This window comes from Euprymna scolopes, chromosome 21 (genome assembly GCF_053919585.1).
Source record: "Euprymna scolopes isolate OS-2025 chromosome 21, ASM5391958v1, whole genome shotgun sequence".
Lineage (NCBI taxonomy): Eukaryota > Metazoa > Mollusca > Cephalopoda > Sepiida > Sepiolidae > Euprymna > Euprymna scolopes.
Genome location: NC_136502.1, coordinates 73486139 through 73501903, shown reverse-complemented (window position 1 = coordinate 73501903; position 15765 = coordinate 73486139). Strand labels below are relative to the sequence as shown.

The 15765-nt window shown below is 35.1% G+C and overlaps 1 protein-coding gene across 1 annotated transcript; it reads right to left on the bottom strand.

Moving 5' to 3' along the window:
* Positions 1-540: 540 nt before the first annotated feature.
* On the bottom strand, positions 541-15498 carry LOC145242496 (uncharacterized). The gene is made up of 2 exons (XM_080105558.1): positions 15172-15498; positions 541-7784 (listed from the first exon to the last, which is right to left on the bottom strand). Exon 2 carries the CDS (start codon positions 7342-7344, stop codon positions 5710-5712), a length of 1635 nt encoding a protein of 544 aa, XP_079961684.1. The 5' UTR covers positions 7345-7784; positions 15172-15498; the 3' UTR covers positions 541-5709.
* Between the last annotated feature and the right edge of the window lie 267 nt (positions 15499-15765).

Genomic DNA, 15765 nt, shown 5'->3' with positions numbered 1-15765 from the left:
ATTTGGCGAATAGTAATACGCCGATCTTCCAAAATGGTAGCCTCAACTTGACGGACAGATACCTCATCAATGGCAGAAGGGGGGAACGACTACGTCTGGGAGCTGTTTCCACAGACTTCCAGCCATGTTTGAATTCACGATGCCAGCATTTTACAAGGTCATATGATGGGGCATTATCACCATAAGTTTCTTCCATTTCATCAAAAGTCTCCTGTGGTGTGCGTCCTTTCAAATACAAAAACCGAATCACTGCTCGACATTCAACAGGCTCCATGTCACGCCTGACTCAGTTCAAACATCTGTAAAATAGAAACCACTATTAGTTTAAAGCTGTAATTTGCCACATAACCTGTAGCGATATAAATCATTGCACATGCAAAATTTCAGCTAGATCAGACAACTGGAAGTGAGTCGGGGGCATTATTTATTGCACGCCCCTCGTATATTCATCCAAAAAGTCTTGTTTCTGAATTAAATATAGTTAATATCCATATTCTTTGTTGGAAAGGCACATAGACAAGAAAAAAAACAACAACCGAATTTATAATATATCATGGTTTATTTAACAAAAATTTGAATTATTTTAAACTTTTTCAAAAACACTTGATATTCACAGAATATGTGTCGTCGTAATCATCATCATCATCATCAATTTAATATTCATTTTATATATTTATTTATTTTAATTTTATTTTATATGTGTTAGATGGTTTTTAGAAATTGACTTCCAAACTAACCTATCTCTGGCCAAGTCTGTTTACTCTTCTATCTTTTAATTTCACCTTTATCACTTCTTTCAATATTTTCCTTGGCCTGCCATATGACCCTACTACTTCAACTGTTCTACACACCCTAATGCCAAAAATTCTCATCCATTCTTTCAACATACAATCAAAGTCTCTTATTCTGCACACACGTCCCAACACTGTCCAGATTTAATCTTCCTCTGAGGTCATCACATCTAAGCCCGTCTTTAAGACTCACACATTCATTGCATCATTCTTTCAATTTTCTTATTTCATTATTATTATTTATGCATCCAATTTAAACAAGGCAAATATCTGAAATATTTAAATAAATAATATATAGGAAATATATGAAAATTAATAAAATTTCAATTATTCAAACTATTATTCTCAACTGGGTTAATACCATTTTTAGGTATTTAGCAGAGAAGCCAACAAATGAAAAAAGGGTCAAATTAAAAAACAAATAAATGTCACCAAAGGCAAGATAAGTTACTCTTCTATTTGGATAATTTTGTGTTTTTAATTCATTTTAAAGGTTTTATTCAGTTTGCAAAACAAACAGTATCAATATTTATTTATTGCAGACTATTATTCTCATCTTTTATTAGTTGTTGTTTCACAACGTTTCGGACAACTATTTCTTTGGCCTTCGTCAGGTGGTAACCGCAACGGATAGGAACTTTGAATCTCCTAACTGTATTCTCAGCACTCACAACAACTACGGATGGCAATGATTGCTGAGAATACAGTTAGGAAATTCAAAGTTCCTATCCGTTGCGGTTACCACCTGACGAAGGCCAGAGGAATAGTTGTCCGAAACAACAACTAATAAAAGATGAGAATAATAGTCCGCAATAAATAAATATAAACAATACTCATCTCAATAATGAATTCCAATTAAAAAATAATATATAAACAGTATCGAGTCGGTAAGTTAAACCGACTATCATCACGGTAGACAAAAACACACCGTCTTCGGAATGTCAATAAGGATTCAAATATTCCAAAATAAATAAAATAAATAAATAAAATACTGATAGAAATCCACCCAATAAGTGTCACTAACATTTCATGAAACTTATATGGTGGATTTCTACCAGCATTTTATTTATTTTGGGATATTTGAGCCTTCATTGACATTCTGAAGATGGTGTCTTCACCATGATTGTCAGGTTAACTTAACGACTCGGTACTTTTTATTTTACAAACTAAATAAAAGCTTAAAGTGTGTTAAAACATGCAAAATTATCCAGCTAGGTAGAAGAGTAACTTATCTTGCCTTTGGTAACATTTATTTGTTATATTTTTTAATTTGACCCCTTTTTTGTTGGCTTCTTTGCTAAATCCCCGTTTTTTTTTTCACAACAACTGATGTAACCTCCTTCAGATGTATCTTTTGATTCTTGGAATCTTTGTTAAACTTGAAAACCTATGTGGAATTTCAAACTTTTAAAAATGTTATTTATTTACTTTTGTTCACCCCAAATAAGGCATATTGCCACTTGAAATGTAAGGGGCTACTACATGGGATTGTACCTAACAGGGGACTGTGGGAAGTTGAGCAAAAAAAAAATGTCTGTTCATATTACATTTAAACTTCTGCAGATTAGTACAGTTAGGGAAGCAGGAAATGGAGGGAATTCCACAGTCTAGTAGTCTATGGGAAGAAACTTATTAGAGTAGATGGCTTCCCAGCATCTAGGAATCTCAACAGTGAAGAAGAGGTGGTGCTTGTTAGTCAGGTGTATGTATGTGGAGGGGGTACAAGTGCTACAAGTTCATCAGAGCACATTCCATTAAAGTATTTGTAAAACAGACACAGGGGTGCAACATTGCAGTGATGAAACAGAGATTGGAGCTTGGTTGATAGTAAAGGGCCTATTAGATTGGAGGCTCTTTTTTGGACCTTGTCGGAGTGAGAGACTAGTGTTAGATCCATCAGCCTAAATGTGCGATTAAGAGAGACTAGTAGTAGACTGAATCCTTTATTTAATCCATAAGGGTAGATAGTTCTCGTTTCGTCAGTCATGACAAGATGGTGTTATTTTATTATTTTCTTATTAGTTTTTATTACCTATAGTAAGGATTGAACCTTCAATCTCCAGAGCATTGTCAGTTAGAACTGATTGTTGCTCAACACCCTTATCCTTTGTTATAGACATGTGGATAGATAAATAAAATTAAAATCAATTTTCAGCAGACATATATAATGCAGAAGTACCCCTCCAACCATTACACATAAAACATTTTTTTTTATTAATTCTCCTTTGATTTTTTTAAATACTATCAATTAAGCAGAAAATTTTCTGATCATAAAAATATTTTGAAAAAAATATATATATATAATGTTTAGCTGGGGAAGAGGTTGGTTTGCAATGTTACGATATAAAATTCCCCACCCCCAGTGGTTATTTGTGTTTTATAGTTTGCATGTAAAAGGTGAATGATCTTCTAATCATTACCACCCCTTTCTCACAGAAGAGACATTGCTAGTCTCTCTTTAATCAATTATTATTTCCCTGGAAGGTATTCGACTGGGCTCCAATCTCTGGTTCATTATAGAACATTCACTGTAAGAACTCATCCATAATGAAAAACATTTTCCTGTCTTCCTTAATGTGTTTAGTATCATGGCGAATTCTCATGGACAGAGTTTCCTGTCTATGCAGAACATTGCTGCAGGACTGCTTCCTCATAGATTACAACTTGATCGTATTCAAACCTAATGTCAACAGCTTCCTATCAAAAAGCATTTTAACATATAAAAAAAAAGAGAAAAGGGACATTTGAAGAAAAATAACTTTGTAAAAGTACAAGGATTAACCCCCCCCTAATAGAAATGGCCCAAGGGGATCTTATCTAATACATATAAACTTCAAACTTGAATCTCAGTAGTGCTTAAACTGACAAATTAAACTTTGAATCTGACTAGCAAATTTTCATTTATTATTGTTATACCATGTTATTGGCAATAAACTGATATACTTTGATACAATTTATTTTAAAAAGATACATAATCTGGTTCAGCAGGTTGCAAATATGGAGACTTTCTTGAATAAACACCTAAAAAGAAAAATCAGCTAAAAGGAATAACTCTTAATCTTTTATTAAAAATGAAAGTTCCATATTTGCTTTTTTGGGCTTAAATACTCTATCTAACAAAAAAAGGCATACATATAGAACAAATTTGAACATAATGAATTCTGGGAAACACCTGATCAGTACAGCTAGTGTAATGTGTAATATATAAAATAAAATCAGTCTATTTCTCATTTCTTTGCCATCGATAGCTTTCTTTCTCCAAAATCAATATTTGATTCTGGTTCATCAGTTCTTTTGATGGATCATTGCTGCATGTCATTAAGAACAATAACACATAATTCAATTTAATTCCTTCCAGAAAATACTTAAACTGGATTGGAATTATTTTCCTGCAGATGCCATCTTTAAAAGAAAAGGGATGTAACTCTTGCTTGAACAAAAAATAATTTATTTTGAGGCGTGTGTGCGATATAGTTTAAAATAAATTATTTTGAGGGGTGTGCGATATAGTTTAAAATAAATTATTTTGAGAGGTGTGCGATATAGTTTAAAATAAATAAATTTTGAGGCGTGTGCGATATAGTTTAAAATAAATAAATTTTAAGTAAAAACATTACCAAGCAATGATCAGTTGGAACAGCCAGTTTATGTTAAATTAAAATTGCGAATGGATTCTTCATATAATCATTAAATAGTTGTTTTTTGCAAATCTTTTACTTAACTGATAATATTCAGAGGAATTCAATAATAAAATGTTTAGATGAGTACATCAAATAAAGTTTAAAATAAGTCTATAAAAAATAAAACTGCGTTTCTTTTGCAATAGAACTTCATTACTTGTCTAATTTCCTTTCTGTTCCATTTCTTCCTCTGAACGATCTTTGTTTTGTGCTGATCATACTTATTTACCTGTATTTGGTCTGTCGTATGCTGCTACCAGGATGCTGCACAGGTCTCCCATGTTTGTTACCAAAGGAGCCTCTTTCTTCTAATCCACATAGTTTTTATATTTGATGTTTTTTCATGATTTTGTTGATGTGGCAACACCAGACCCCAAATTATTTTACCTGTGATCCTGTCACTGGAATAGTGTTTATCTTATATGGAGAAATAATAGTAAACTATCACACATTGATCCCTTGTATTCCATTACATCAAATAAGAAAGACTAACAGTTAGAGGATGTTAACTGGGTCCTCCATATTTGTTATTTAAAGAACCTCAGCCTATCTCAATGCTCAGGTTGATCAAAAAAATAAATTACTTTCACTGCTCATTTCTAGTAATAGCTTAAAATTTTAGGTAAAAACTGACATCAGAGATTACAGTCCAAATCATTTATATTTTGAAGGTTTAGACTATAATAGTAAAATATAAAAATGTCATCTTTTGGAGAGATTTACAAACCAATATATCACAATGTATAAAATCCCCAATTCAGGATAAATTCACATCAGAAGAATCTATTGAGAAATAAGACATGTGGCGTAATGGATAAAATTCAGTTGTAAGTTACACTTGTGTAGGTTGAAGGTTCAATTCTCAGAGCAGGGCAACACTAAAAATATAATTGTGAATTATTTAGAACTGATAAAACGACAGTATGCTACCTCCATAGATTTAAATAAAGGCTTCTGTTCGATAAAAAGATTCCTGAATTTTAGGAGGTACACTTAAAGGTCAGATATTACATCAACCAAAATATGAAAATAACACTCAAGATGAGAACTAGTTCAAATAGAATGAACATTGCTCTCATTCCGAGTTCAACAGAAAGATACACCTGAAGAAGGTCGGATATCACATTGACCAAAACATTGTAAACACTCAAGATAAGAACAGTTGTCCGAAGAATCCAAATAATACAAACACTGCTTTCATCCGTTGTTTGATAGAAAGATACATGTGATGGTCGTATTTAAATAAAAAGTGGCGGAAAAGGTTTCATAGTCACGTGCATTTGCATATGATCCTTGAAGGATGAGTTTTCTGAAAAGTCTGACCCGCAAATATCACAGTGAAAAAGATTTGTATTTGTGTGCGTTCGTTCGTGCTTTTTCAGATTCGAACTGTGTGAAAAGTCGAAGCCGCAAATCATACAACGATATGGTTTTTCTCCAGTGTGAGTTCTCATGTGGCTTTTTAGACTCGACTTGCGCGAAAAATTGGACGAGCAAATGTCGCAGCGGAACGGTTTCAAGCCCGTGTGTGTTTGCATGTGGTCTTTGAGCGTTGAATTCTCTGCAAAACTTGTTTGACAAATTTCGCAACGAAACGATTTCTCGCCAGTGTGTGTCCGCGTGTGTCGTTTGAGGCTGGAACTTTGTGAGAAATCTGCTTGACAAATTTCACAACGGAACGGCTTTTCACCGGTGTGTTTCCGGAAGTGACTTTTCAGATTGGAATTCTTGGAAAAATTAGATCCGCAAATCGAACAACGGAATGGTTTCTCTCCAGTATGTGTTCTCATATGCGTTTTAAGGCTTGAATTCTCTGAAAACTTTGATTTACAAACATCGCATTCAAACGGCTTTTCTCCACTATGTGTTCGCATATGAGCCTTAAGATTCGAGCTACTTGAAAACTTGGATGCACATTTATCACAGTGAAACGACTTCTCCCCCGTGTGAACGTACATGTGCCGCTTAAGATGTTGACTCCGAGAAAACTTGGAGTCACATTTCTCACACTGGTAACGTTTTTCTCCGCAATGGATCACCATGTGACTCTTAAGATAGGCCTTTTGTGAAAATTTGGAACTGCAGACGCTGCAGGCGAATGGTTTCTCATTCGTATGCCGTTGCATATGCCTCTTCAAATATAAACGCTCCAAAAACCGCGACCCACAAATGTCGCAGTGGAACAGTTTTTCTTCCGTGTGCCTCCGCGCATGCCGTTTCAGTTGGTAATTCTCCGAGAATCTCGCCGAACAAATATCACAACCGAAATGTTTTTCCCCACTATGTTTACGTTCATGTCGCTTGAGATGTGAGACTTTTGAAAATTTTGACTCGCACATTTCACAGGTGAAAGATTTTTTTTCACAACTATGCGTTCTTAGATGACTTTTAAGTTCGGAACTTTTAGCAAATGTTGCCGCACAAACTTCACAGACAAAAGTTTTTTCATCCGCGTGTTTTTTAACGTGCGATTTCAGATGAGAATTCTGTGTGAACTTTGACCCGCACGTATCGCATTGGAAAGGTTTCTCACCCGTGTGTATGCGTATATGTCGTTTCAGGTGCGAACTATTCACAAATTCTGCAGCACATGTATCACACACAAATTTTTTCTTAACAATGTGTGTTCGCGCATGAATAATGAGGTTTGACTTTTTCGAAAATCGTAATCGGCATGTCTCGCAGTGGAAAGGGGTTTTGCTGTTGTGTATAATTATATGGTGTTCATAGTTAACTTTATCAGAAAAGCCGTGTTTACACCTTCTGCAGTAAAAGTCTTTTTTAGTACTGCACGTTTGAATGTCACATTTCTGTTTAGTTTTTGTTGGTAAACTTGTATCATGGACTTTATCAGTTTCATGGCTCCTTTCCATGTATTAACTGTTAAACTGGACTAAAGATTCCTTGTGTTAGTTTTGAAAACTCTTTACTTTAAGTGAATGTTTTTTAGGATTTTGTCTACATTAAATTATTGAGATAATTAAACTTTGTAATCTGTAGACTTTTAAGTATCATCTATTCCAATCAAATGCCTTGAAGTATCAGCCAATGCAATGCTTTAATGTATTATCCAATCAAATGCTTTGATGTATTATCCAATCAAATGCTTTGAAGTATCAACCAATCAAATGCTTTGAAGTATCAGCCAATCAAATGCTTTAAAGTATCAGCCAATCAAACACCTGTCCCCTTCTACATGTTTTTTTATTAATTTTTAATGCAAACTGTAATTGTTGCTTCATCTTACTTTCTTGATTTCCAATATTGACACAGCAAAAATCTGTTCGTAGAAGAAAATTGTTGTTTATATAACCTGAAGAAAAAAAAAAGAAGCAATTAAAAGAGTTCATCATAATTTCTGCTCCATAAAAAAGTAAAAAATTAATTTTTGTTTAAGTTCCCCACAAAAAATTATTTGTATAAATCAAACTTTTATAGTTACAGATGACTCAAAGAGAATCAAATAGTTACAGATGACACAAAGGGGCCATTATTATATTTAAAGCTGAGTTTATCAACACTATTTCTCTAAGACTTTTTTCTCATACATTTTAACTAATAGGCTAAAACTGTAAAAACTTTTAATCTTGATTTATAAAATTGTTGCATGCAAATAGCTTTTTAATGTGAAAATTTGCTAAGAATTTTAAAGCCAAAGATGACTTTCTATTCAATAATTTGAATTCATTTAAAATTTCAAAGGTTTTTGATGATTTAATTGCAAAGTGATTCCTACAAACGCAAAAAAACAAATGGCTCTGATTGCTACACTCTTTCCTTCTCTGCTTCATTTGATTTGCTTTCTTCCTCACTTTCCAAAGCAAGTAAGTTTTCACAGAAACGTGAACTCAAAATATTTTCCAACCAACAAAAATTGTTTCAAACCCCTAAGACGTAACACATACATGCAAAAATAGTAAGCCAGTGTGAACTTAAGAAAATCCTATAAGACCTGGTCACCCAAATCTGTTTTCTTCAGTCTTCGCCTGCCCAGAACAATCCAAGAACATCACTCACCTTCCAACCCGCACTTTCGGTGCTAGAAGAAACAAAGAGATTTAATGAATTACACACCAGCTTTCTTCATCCAGCACACACATTCCTACACACTAGCAATGGTCAGTCAAACAGAAACGAATTGCTACTCACATTTGCTTTAACAACAATAAGGTAAACTGAACACACATATACACAATGCCATGCTGCCAAACACATACGTATATTGCTTATATATGCATATTTTCACACAATGAACAATTGGACTTGTGGCTACTAACCCAACTGTAATGTTACCCAACACGTTGTAGCCTCAGTTGCAAAGTAGACAAAGAATAGGAAATAAATTCTATTCGCTTTTTCCCCATTGTAACAATCACATTCATTTACTCATTCTTCCGCCACATATGACTTCTCGTTATGGCTGTGACGTCATCCACGTCCCTAAGATGATCCTTAATGTCATCCACATCTCTAACGTGATCGTCCTCTCTAAAGTGCTTTTTCCTTTTTTATAGCCTTTTTCTTTACCAGTGACGTCATTTCAGATGCATTTGTGTATACGCGCTGTTACACAACTTGTTTGTAAGAATGACTGAAAATAACTTTTATATTCTCATTTCTTGTATGAAAACGTTTTGTTTGTAAGAGGTTAACCACTTATATGGTGTGCCTAATGCACATTGTGCAGTCACCAGTACGTGGCATGTTTCCTAGCCTTGGTAGAGGCCATTTTGGATGATGAGAGTGTCTTTTAGTGCTTTGCCAAGAACCACACCAACATCTAATATATAAACGGCTATATGTCTGTCTGTCTGTTTGTTGGTCTGACTCCATATTTTCAAATTCTATCTTCTCCGAAACTAAAAGTCGTAGAGTGGCGCTAGGGGCCTCAAATGATGGGATTTTTACAGACTGTTTTTTTATCGGTCAGTTAAAATTATTTTTAAGGGGTCAAAAATGGGTAAAAATTGAAAAAAGTTGTTAAACATTTTGTACATTCACTTTAGTTTATTTTTAATTTTTAATCAGTTTTTATGTGCGTCACGTTCGCACAGTGGTAACGTCACCAGCTTTGAATGCTAGAGTTTCAGTTTTGATTATATTTTTTTTTACAAAGAAGTTACCACTTATCAAGGCCCAGAAGCCACTCAAGGATAAGAGTTAAAGAGTGTAAAGTAGTCAGTGGGACAATATAGTAGTCGTTAGTAGTGTAAATTTTGTAAAATGGATTACTTAATGGGAATGGCTCATCAAGAACTTGTTTACATTGAACTTGAAGATGACCATATTGTAGTCAGCTGGAAAGCAGGAAAACGGAAGAGCGTTCCACAGGTGTGTACTTCTAAGAAAGAAGCTTAATTCATAGAATCTACGCTTAGGTTTAGGCACAAATAAAGAGTGGGGGAAATTACTGATAGTCACCACTTATCAAAACCCTGAGGCCACTCGAGGATAAGAGTGTGAAGTAGTCAATGGGATAATCAGCTGATAGCACTTTTTTTATTTATTTTTTTTTTTTATTACATTTTTCACCCCAAACATGGCAAATTGCCACTTTGGTGTAGGGGGCTACTATATGGAGCAACAACTACTGGGGTACTATGTAGGGATTTGGGCAGCAAGATGTCGGTTCACGTTACACTTGAACTTCTGCACATCAGTACTGTTGGGGAAGCAGGGACTTGGAATGGAATTCCAGAGTCTAGCGGTTCTGGGGAAGAAACTATTGGAGTAAAAAGATCTTTTACATCTAGGAATCTCTACAGTGTGGGGGTGGGATTTAGCAGCCTGTCGGGTTTGTCGAGGGTGCTCACATAGTGGGGGCACAAGTGATTGCAGTTCGTCAGAGCATTCACCACTAAAATACTTGTAGAAAAGGCAGAGGGATGCAACATTTCGTCGATGGGACAGAGGCTGAAGCTTAGATGCCAGTTCAGGGCCTATCAGGTTTGCGACTCTCTTTTGAACCTTGTCAAGGAGCGAGAGACTAGTAGCAGATGCACCAGCCCAGATGTGGCAGCAATACTCCATACATGGGCGAATGGTGGCCTTATAGAGGTACAGGATACTTTCAGGTGTTAGTAGTTTTCTAGCATGGTAGAGAGAGCCCACCTTTCTTGCAGCGGCCCTGGCAATGCCTTCAATGTAATTGTTCCAACTCATGTTTCCTGTGAACGTTAGGCCAAGGAGTTTGAAAGATGGACTCTCAGATAAAGAGTCATTGGCCATTGCTATGGGTGGTAGAGAGGGTTTCTTGTAATTATTGAATGAAACTAGTTTAGTCTTGGCAGCATTGAACGTGACCAACCACTTTTGTCCCCATTCCACTACAAATTGGAGGTCTTCCTCTAGTGTTTCTGCCATTTCTTTAGAAATGTGTTCATTCGTCTTCCTGTCGTGCCTGCCATAGAGTGTAGTGTCATCAGCATATATACCCATCTCAGAGGCAATTTTGTTGGGGAGGTCATTTATGAATATCAGGAACAATAGAGGTCCAAGGATGGAACCTTGGGGCACCCCCGCATTTATATCATATTGTTTAGATGTACGACCGTCGAGGACAACCTGGATTTTTCTCTTGTCCAAGAAGGATTTAATTATGTTAAGTATTCTACCAGTGATACCGTATGATCTAATTTTCCTGAGGAGACCCTCATGCCATACCCTGTCAAAAGCCTTGTTAGATATATCTAGAGCTACCGCTCTGCCCTCCCCCGCTTTGTCCAGTGAATGGTATATACGTTCTGAGATCACAGTCAGGATGTCTGCTGTGGAACGGGCTTGTCTAAATCCATATTGTTTGTCAGTCAGTAGTTTAGCATCTGTAAGATGATGGACTAGAGCATGGTTAATTATGGTCTCAAATATTTTGGCAAAAAGTGGGAGGAGGCTAATGGGGCGATAATTTGATGGGTCTGTCCTTTCGCCAGAATTCTTGAATACTGGTACAACAGAAGCAGTTTTCCAACAGCCCGGAAAGCAAGCTTCATTAAGGCATTTGTTGTAGAGTTTGGAGAGAACTGGAGCTACTTCGGCTGAGCACTTTTTTAATAGCACAGCTGGGATAAGATCGGGTCCACATGCTTAAATACTTTCTTTTTTACTTTTGAAATCACAACTATATAATAATATATACGAAATCTGGACAAATTAAAATATCATATTTAAGCATATTTTATGACCGGGCAAAGCTGCCCCCCCCCTCCCGCTAGTTTAATATAAACTAGGTATAAAAGGGTCACAAAGTATATTTTCTTTATTTTTAACTATTAACAAAAGATTAGCATGGCTGTCTTATGAAGAAACCAAAATGCATGTTGGTAGATTAAATGTTATAAGTAATTATTTTTGAAATAGAATTTTGAAATTATAGTTTTATTTCATGCTATTGCATTTTTTTTTCAATAAATTTGTTGTAACCAAAAAAAAAATAAGTCGCAGGGTGGCAGGAAACATACATACACACCAGAAGTGTTCACACAATTTTTAATAATAATATAAAGATTAATTAACTATTCTTTTACGGTATTATTCTAGCCCCCCCCCCCCTAATTTTTTTTTAAGTGATTTCAAGTCTACATTCTGTAAAACAGGATGGGGAAGGACAAGACATTTATTTAAAATTTAGAGTGGCAGATTAGTTTTACATATAAATTTACCGTAAAATGACCTACCAGATAGCGTTTAAACGTCATATCAGGTTGACAAGAAAGTTATTGCGGTTTTTAACTTCCAAATTCACATGAACATGCATAAACAAAATATTCATTAATCAAAATAAGCACCATTATAATCAACACACTTTTGCCAATGTAAAACAAGTCGATTTATGCCAGTAACGTAAAAATCTTGTGTTCTGGTGACGATGAAGTCGCTGAAGGCATGTTTGATATTGCTTTCTCACGCAGAGAGTTGTCAAGATGCTTGAAAAAGTGGTAGGCGGTAGGTGAGAGGTCTGGCAATTATGGTGGATGAGGCAGAGTTTTATAGCCCAATTCATTTAACTTCTGCAGGGTCTGTAAACCCACACCTCTGGGTCACATTTGTAGCAATCTTGGTTCTCAGGACTATAAATGTAACCCAGCAGGGGCCAGGTCATACATGTGGGCAAGAAAATGTGCACCGACCCTAAGTTCCTGTGGCAACACCTTTATCTTTGTCTAGTGGTGGACCCTTCAAGGGTAACCAGACTCTCACTGGTCACTGGAAAATACCACTCGGATGCTCGGGACACACAAATCGTGCACGATCCTAAGTCTGTGTGGCAATACTGTTTACTTCAGCTGGCTGTACGTCATTTCGACTTCGTGCTGAGTTCTCTTCTCACAATGGCTTGGCCTGTGTCTTCACTGTCCGGGTACCAGGGTAGATCTGAAATCAACTGCACCTTCAATTCGACAGGCAATCAACAAATAACGAAAAACCAGTGGTCATTTTTCTTATCAAAACAAAAATAATTATTCAAAAATATTCAGGATAAATTTAGTACAAAGTTAAATTCTTTGGATTTTTAACAGCTTCATGATGCAAGATGCTTCAACTTAGGTTCATTCAGACAGCTTCCTAGTCCGGACCAAGAGCCTTTTAACTTAGCTCTTATGGGGAGGTTTCTGGTCCTTGGGTAGGAGCCGAAGACGATGCATACTCTTCGATGCCAGCCAGCAAATCAATCCTCGAGACTCTTTTTGCCTTTCATTATATTGAGAATCAAGTGAACTTTAACCCCACCTCTAATACCCAAAATTCCATTTCATAATTCTCAGAAAACCAATCTCAGGCAGTTTTTTTTTTAATTTTCAAACTCAAAAAAAAAAGATCCTTTTCTTCTTCTTCTTCATTAATCTTCCACTCCCAACAAGAGAGTTTGTTGTGTTTATCTTCATCACGTGGGAGGGTCCTTACCTTTCACCATGATTCATGTGGGAGAGTTTATTCTTCATTTGCATAACTAAGGGTTTTTCTTTCCAAGTGCCATTTCGTATGAGCAAAAACAAATAATTTGGTTATCTTTTCTGGGCCATCGAATTCCCCCGACTATGATTAACAGACACTTGACTTTGTATTCACCATCTTGTTTTTCTCATCCAAAGAAACTCCTAACATTCCTGGGCCAAAAACACTTTGTTGGTATCGCAAGCTGTTACAGCAGCTTTTCGGCCTAGCTTGAATGAAAATAAGAAAATTGTGCGAATTTGCTTTTTTCCAATCTTGTATTCAGTGTTTCGAAAAGAGGACATAATTGTTTTAAAATAATTGTAACTTAAACGATTAGATAGAGCATAAAACGTTCTTTAAAGTGGTATATAAAGTAAAGGAATTATAACGAAAACTTATTTGAAAATACATCATGTGAAATCAAAATTTAAAATTCTGCAAGAACTTTCTTCTCAGCCTAATATAAATGTTTTAATTAAATCTTTAGTGTAACCGTTTTTTTTTTTTTTTTATTTGTTTTTTTTTTTTTTTTTACTGGGAAGAACTGTTACCCGAACCAAGAACAAAAGTTGTTTTTTTTTTGGGGGGGGGGCAGTTGTCAACTGGGTCTATCTGTGGTATTAACTAATTTTTTTAAATGATGGAAAAGATTTTATTTTTATTAGTAACTTTGCAGCATGACCCCCTCCCCCCAAAAAATATGAAAACCATATAAGTTATCCCCCTTTAAAAAATCTGGTTATATGTTCTTAAAACGCTATCCGGTTAGGCGATGGTCGGGAAACGGATTATCATTTACGTTAAATTTATATGCGAAACTGATCTATTGCTCTGAATTTTGAAATAATTGTTTTTCAGAGTGTTCACGTGTAATCGCCCAAAAAGTAAAATCTTGCTTTTTTTAGGGTTGGGGGTAGCGAGTTTACCATTTTTTTTGTTTTTGTTTTTATGAAATAAGCTTGTTTAATCTTGTGTCTAATTTATTATTATTATTAATCATTTATGTCAAACCTTGAAAAAATACCTCGTCATGAATGTCCGTGAACCAATTGTCCTACAACGTATTTCCCGCAAAAATTATGAAAAAAGTTTTCGGGTTTGTATTACTGTACACATAGATTCGAAAAAGTTGTCAAAAAACAAATATATAACAAATGTTATCAAAGGCAAGATAAGTTACTTTTCTACCAAACTGGATATATTTTTCGTGTTTTTATTCAATGTAACATGTTTATTCCGCTCGAAAACCATACAGTGTTTACCGATGTATTGGAAAATTCAAGATGGCGTCTGACTCCCTCTTTAACACGGTAAGTTTGGGAAAAGGTGTTATAAATAAAAAAATGGATAAAATACTGTTAAAAACTCGCTCAATATATGTTACCGTGACATAGCTTCTTGACATATATTCGGCGGGTTTTTAATAGTATTTTTTCTAGTTTTTTATTTTCCCAAACTTACCGTGTTAAAGAGGGAGTGAGGCGGAGGCGCCATCTTGAATTTTCCAATACATCGGTAAACACTGTATGGTTTTCGAGCGGAATAAACATGTTACATTGAATAAAAACACGAAAAATATATCCAGTTTGGTAGAAAAGTAACTTATCTTGCCTTTGATAACATTTATTTGTTATATATTTGTTTTTTGACAACTTTTTCGAATCTATGTGTACAGTAATACAAACCCAAGTTTTCATTTATTTCAATTAACGAAGTGAATCCATGATTGGTGCATAAATCGAAAAATGATTTATAAGATAACTTACTTTAAAACTTGATCCTTTTTCGTCTTTTTACCTACAACAAACATTGATTGTTGTTTTTAAGTCTTATTATAGACGTATGCGCAATCGACTAAACACAACTATATAGTTAAACGGTTTTCTGTCCTTATTCAAAATATATGTGAAAAATAAATGAATTATCGAGACAACAACAATCGATAATACATCAATCTAAATAATAAATAAAGGCAAGGGATAAGAATTATCACTTGAACAAGGAAATGGGCCAATGGCCCGAGGAAGTAGACGGTGTTTTGTAAAAATTGTTCCTTCCTAATAATATAGTCCGACTTTTTGTTTCGAAAGTTTGATAATTGGGATTATTCTGATTACTAGAACTCATCAGCAAATAAATAAAAATAAAGGTGCTTATTCAAATTAGCACTTATGGCGGCAAATAAACGTAAAGAGAATACAGAAAAGTCTCTATTGTACGCACTCGTCTCAGAACAAAGATGCCATATTCCAAAAATTATGGGTTCAATATCAAGATTTGGGCCGAATTTTTTTTTCAAGAAACAGCTTTATGATGTACATACCTGTCCCCACACGACGATATCATATTCCAAAAATCAC

Excerpts from the sequence above, each read along its gene's own strand:
- LOC145242496 (XM_080105558.1), bottom strand. The coding sequence starts at position 7,344 with ATGGAAAGGAGCCATGAAACTGATAAAGTCCATGATACAAGTTTACCA.